The sequence below is a fragment of the Mastomys coucha genome, unplaced genomic scaffold, assembly GCF_008632895.1.
Source record: "Mastomys coucha isolate ucsf_1 unplaced genomic scaffold, UCSF_Mcou_1 pScaffold5, whole genome shotgun sequence".
Classification (NCBI taxonomy): domain Eukaryota; kingdom Metazoa; phylum Chordata; class Mammalia; order Rodentia; family Muridae; genus Mastomys; species Mastomys coucha.
In genome coordinates, this window is record NW_022196911.1 from 68754975 (window position 1) to 68760267 (window position 5293).

Consider the following 5293-nt stretch of genomic DNA (forward strand, 5'->3'; position numbering starts at 1 on the left):
CTCTCTCTCTCTCTCTCTCTCTCTCTCTCTCTCTCTCTCTCTCTCTCTCTTTCTCTCTTTCTTTCTTTAATGAAGGAGAGCCCAGCCATTGTGGGTGGTGCCAACCCTGGACTGGTGGTCCTGCGTTCTATAGCAGGCTTAACAGCCATGATAAGCAAGCCAGTAAGCAGCACTCCTCCATGGCCTCTGCATTAGCTCCTGCCTCCTCCTCCAGGTTCCTGTCCTGTTTGAGTTTCTGCCTTGATTTCTCTCACTGATGGATTGTCACCCAGAAATGCGAGCTGAAATAAACCCTTTCCTCCCAAGTTGCTGTTGGACATGGTGTTTCATCACAGCAATGACAGTTTTGACTAAGATAGGTGTCTAGCAACTCTCTTAAACAGTTTTGCTTGTTTTGTTTTATTGAGACAAGATCTTACTATGTGGCCCCTGCTGGCCTGGAACTTGTTATGTGGGCCAGGTTAGCCTCATACTTCCAGGGATCCTACTGCCATTGCTTGCTTGTTTTCTCTTTTCCTTTTTCTTTCTTTCCTTCCTTCCTTCATTTCTTTTATTAATGAATTACTTTATTTATTTACATCCCAAATGTTGCTCCCCACTCCTCCTTGAAGAGTTCTTCCCCACATCTCCCCTCCCCTTTGCCTCTGAGAGGGTGCCCTCCAGGGGCATCATGTGAGGGTATCTCTCAGAGAGATATCTAAAGGATTAGGCCATTGAGGCCAACCTGGATCCCTGGGAGCTCCTAGAGACTGAGCCACCTGCCTCTGCTTTCAAAGTGATGGATTTAGGTATCAGTCAGCATGCTGGGTTTGCTGGATTTTTTTCCCCTCAATAATCTATTTATTCACTTTACATCCTGATTGCAGCCCCTTATACACACAAACAGGCCTTTCTTTACATGTGTGGTATCATAGGTCTTGGTAAGGGATTTTTCTATACAAAAATAATTTGTACAACTATGCAAAAATATGTTACTGTATATGTCTGTGTATTGTAGAAGTTGTCTGTCCACCTGGAATTCATCTTTCTTTATTCTAACAGAATCAGAATTTTGGTTGGGTAACCACAGTTCAAGGTAAATGTACTTTGTTTTCAGCTCAAGAGTAAGTGTTGAATAGCTTGAGTCACTTATGGTAATGCCAGCGCTCTAGTGACTGAAGGGCACCAAATACAGGAGGTGCAGGGGAAACCTGAGACTCTCTTCATTTAATGAACTATTGTTATATGATGTTTAGAACTGCAGTATCTTGTCACCACAGTAAGAACACATTCAAGATTGTAGAACAACAATAACAACAACAAAAGATAATGATACCTCATGATGTTGACTGTTCTAATTCGTATTATTACTAAATCACTATTTAAAGAATCAGAATTATTTTTTAAATTTTCATTTGATTACATTATTTGACAACTGCCCCTCTCCCCCAAATTCCTCTTGGTTAAACCTCTGAGAGCTAACAAAATAGGATGCTGTAGTAAACTTTTAATTATAATATTCAGGTTGCCTGCAGGCCAAAGTATTCTACATAGCCTTTGGGGGAGATGAAATAGATCTTGGTCATGGAGCCAACCCCAGCACCAGTGCAGAGGTACAGGTGACATGCTGCAGAAACAACTCATGTGTAGAACCAGTTTCCATGGTGGAGCTACATGGAAATCGAGGGTCACAGAGGGGCAGGGTAGACACTTCTTGCATTAGAATCAGTTATTGAAGTTTGTTCTCCTAGGTTGAGAATGTTTTTCAAACTAAAACTCACTTTGATATAAGACCTCTTACCACTGCTGAACAGTCAAATCCATAGGATAATACCATGACACACTCAGGATGGAAAGGAAGACACAATGGTTAAACAAGTGCTGAAGCTGAAATGAGATGGACGATGCCTAGAATCTAAGAAGGTTGTGCCTAGTTACTCATAGTGTTGGGGGTAGAGTATGAATGAATGTGCTTGTGTTTGATCAGGAGGCTGGCTGCAGCAAACTACAAACCACTCTTTGGGATCCAGTTTACCTGGAATGATTCTGTTAGGCTTGAGGCAATCTGGCATTAGAATGGTCCCTATACTGCTAGAACCAGTTAAATTTGTAAGAGGCAGCAGCCTTTGTGACTGTAAAATATTTTATCAAAACTTTTTTTTCTGATCTTCAATATTTTTATTCATTATGTAATAAACATATTCCAAATAAAGTATCAAAATCAGAAGAACACACTAGCATTTCTAAATTATAGTTCCTCAGATTAAAATGTTTTAAAATTTAGCTCTATTTGCAAGGACCAACATATTTGCAGACACTTGTTCTAACTCAGAAAAAAGAACTGACCATAAATACCACAGACTATGATGGATCTGTCAGACTTCAGAAGACTTATGCTTTTATTCGGCATCAGAAGAAAGCATGCTGTCGGTCTGTCTGTGTTACTTGTGCAGTGCTGACGGCCCTCGTGCATGTGGTGCAGATGCTTTTCTACTGAGCTGCACTCACAGCCTTATACTGTATCATTCAGGCTCTGGCTAACTTTTAGTTTTGCCTGTCTATCTGCTTGTCTGTCTGTTTATCTGTTAGTTGGTCTATCTATTTTAAAGTATTAGACTACTAGACAAGAACTCTATCACTGAGCTATAACCCCAGGCCAAAGCTTTGGTTTATTTAAACTATGTAAGGATATTGGATATTTAGCCAATTTATATACATTTTGGATATCCAGACAATTTATATACATTTTGGATATAGTTCTCTAATTATAATAACAAATTAATTACTTTAACCATGTAATAAAACCACTATTTGAATAGTCAGAGCTTTTCTTTTTGAAAAAATTTCATTTGCTTATATTATTTGTCACCTATCTTTCAAATTACTTTGTTAAAACATCTGAGGTCAGCCGGGCAGTGGTGGCTCACGCCTTTAATCCCAGCACTTGGGAGGCAGAGGCAGGTGGATTTCTGAGTTCGAGGCCAGCCTGGTCTACAGAGTGAGTTCCAGGACAGCCAGAGCTACACAGAGAAACCCTGTCTCGAAAATACCAAAAAAAAAAAAAAAAAAAAAAAAAAAAAAAAAAAAAAAAAAAACAAAAAAAACAAACAAACAAACAAAAAAACATCTGAGGTCTAACAAAATAGATTCAAATTGCAGTAGCAGTGTTATTTACAGCAAACTCTGTAGATAACTAGTTACACTAACAGAATGGTGTTACCCCTACTTTAGCAGTTTGCCACTGTGGAGTAATTATCTGGTTAAAGTTCCATCTTCTCATTAGAAACTGAGCTCTTGGAGATTGTGTGTCAGGACCTAGCACAGTACTGTTCTGTAACAGACATACAAATACCTATGGAATATACAAGTTCTTGCAATAACAATAGGGGTGGGTCTGAGAGGCATTCATAGAAGGTTTTACTTCACGTTGAGTTTTTCAAATGAGGAGAACATCTGACTAATTTCAAAGCTTGAGTGTTACAGCAAAGGAAGTAAGTATAAATACAGGGATCTACTCAGAGAAACTCAGGAAATTTAGTACGGTTAGGGCTTGCCTACAGTGAATCTGCTTGCCAGGTAGTTATAAGATTAGTGGTATGTGAGGTAGCTAGACATGTTCTTTATGTTTCAACTAGGCTACATTTTCTTTACCTGTGCCAGCAGGAAGTATGACTTACCAACAGGATACTTGGCAATGGAACGAGTGGTTGCATATTTGAGGGAAGGATGCTCAATGAGATAAACAGAGCAGGGTAATGGAGCCATGCAGGTCTGAAGGAAATTGAAAACATTTTTCTTAGAGGGCAAAGAGTGTTTTGTTCTCTTGGCTGCTACAGAGTCAGTAACAGTCCCTTTAATATGATCTACTTCATAATCAGAATTGGCTAGACAGCCTTATGGAACGTTCTCTAAAGCCTGATGTTATACCTTTGAAACCATACAAATGAATCACACATAAAATCATGTTATATTAGCTTCTGGGAAAATGTCCACAAAACAGTACTCCAGGATGCAAACTAAAAACAGGAGACACATATTTCTTCTGAACACATTTGGCTACTTTTGCTTTCATCTTTGTTTACACATAACTGTTCAGCGGAATATTGGTCTTATTCTGTTACCATCTATGGTCTATATCTCTACATATGTTGTATGATTCTCCCCACAACTTCTGCTTAGTTCTATGAGAATTTGAGCCAGGTCTCTAAGTTTATTTTACCTATATTTGAGACAGAGTATCACTATGTAGCTCTGGCTGGACTTGAACTTACTATGTAGACTAAGCTTATCTCTGTTCCTGAGGAATTAACTTGTATCCCCCACCTTGGTCCCTTTCCACCATTTTCAGCCCCTCCAGCTTCTGGAGGACACAGTGGACCACACTTCTGGAGCCTCTGCTGAAGTGCCTGGGCTTGACACTGTTTTTCTGCCAGGGTTGAAGTCTTGATACACTCATAGAACATGCAGAGATGTGTCAGTGCACAGAAACCAAATGGGCCAAGGGTTAAAGACACTACAAAGCCAAGTCTCTTTATCCTAGGGCTTTAGTCAACACTGACTGGTCTCTTCATGATTTTTCTAAGGCTCTGCAATTGAGAAGCTTCAATTGTTCTGTTTAAAGTTTTGGTATTATTTTTACTTAGTTTTAATAAATACTGCATGCTTGGTGACCATCTGGATAGAATGTTTAGCTCTGTAAATTCAAATATTCATAGGTGTTTTATTATTTTATGTTCTTCTCTCTATCATCACTGCCTCTGAGTCTTTGTACAGTACTTCATCCAGCTTCCCATTTTGCTATGGAATACAATCTATTTCTCTCTTTTCCTATCTTCCTGACATCTTTCAAAAAAGTAAGGATACTAATATAATAGAATAACATTGAGATTACCTTAATATAATGAAACATCTGGATTAAAAAGTCATTCCTGGAATCCTCAAGAATAAGAGTACAACCCATGTTAGAAGTAGTGTTGTGGAGGTCAAAAACAATATCGTAGGCATCATCACTATTTTTTGGACCAAACAAGTGATTTATTTCTTGAGCCCTTCTCACTTCATATGGCAAGTCTTCAGACATCTCTTTGCTGTTTTAGTAGAAAGAAAAAGAATAACAATGTCTATGGCTATGATAACATAAACAAAAAACAGAAACAGTACACAAAGAACCAGCTGTAAATCTTATGTATCAAAAGTCAGAGAGAGAGGCCAGGCAGTACATGGCTTTAATCTCAGCACTAGGGAGACAGAGGCAAGTGAGTCTCTGAAGTGGATCTTCAGGTGGTTCTTTGAGCCCAGTCCAGAGAGAGAGAGA

At 38.9% G+C, this 5293-nt stretch overlaps 1 protein-coding gene across 6 annotated transcripts in view; it reads right to left on the minus strand.

The window, feature by feature from the left end:
- Positions 1-5293, minus strand: part of Aspa (aspartoacylase) — a 38165-nt gene that overhangs the window by 23459 nt on the left and 9413 nt on the right. For all 6 annotated transcript variants that reach the window (XM_031351252.1, XM_031351247.1, XM_031351249.1 and 3 more), the window contains 2 exons: positions 4871-5066; positions 3657-3750 (listed from right to left, as the gene is read on the minus strand). In XM_031351252.1, the coding sequence (XP_031207112.1) occupies positions 3657-3750; positions 4871-5066 (290 nt within the window). The remainder of the gene's footprint in view (positions 1-3656; positions 3751-4870; positions 5067-5293) is intronic.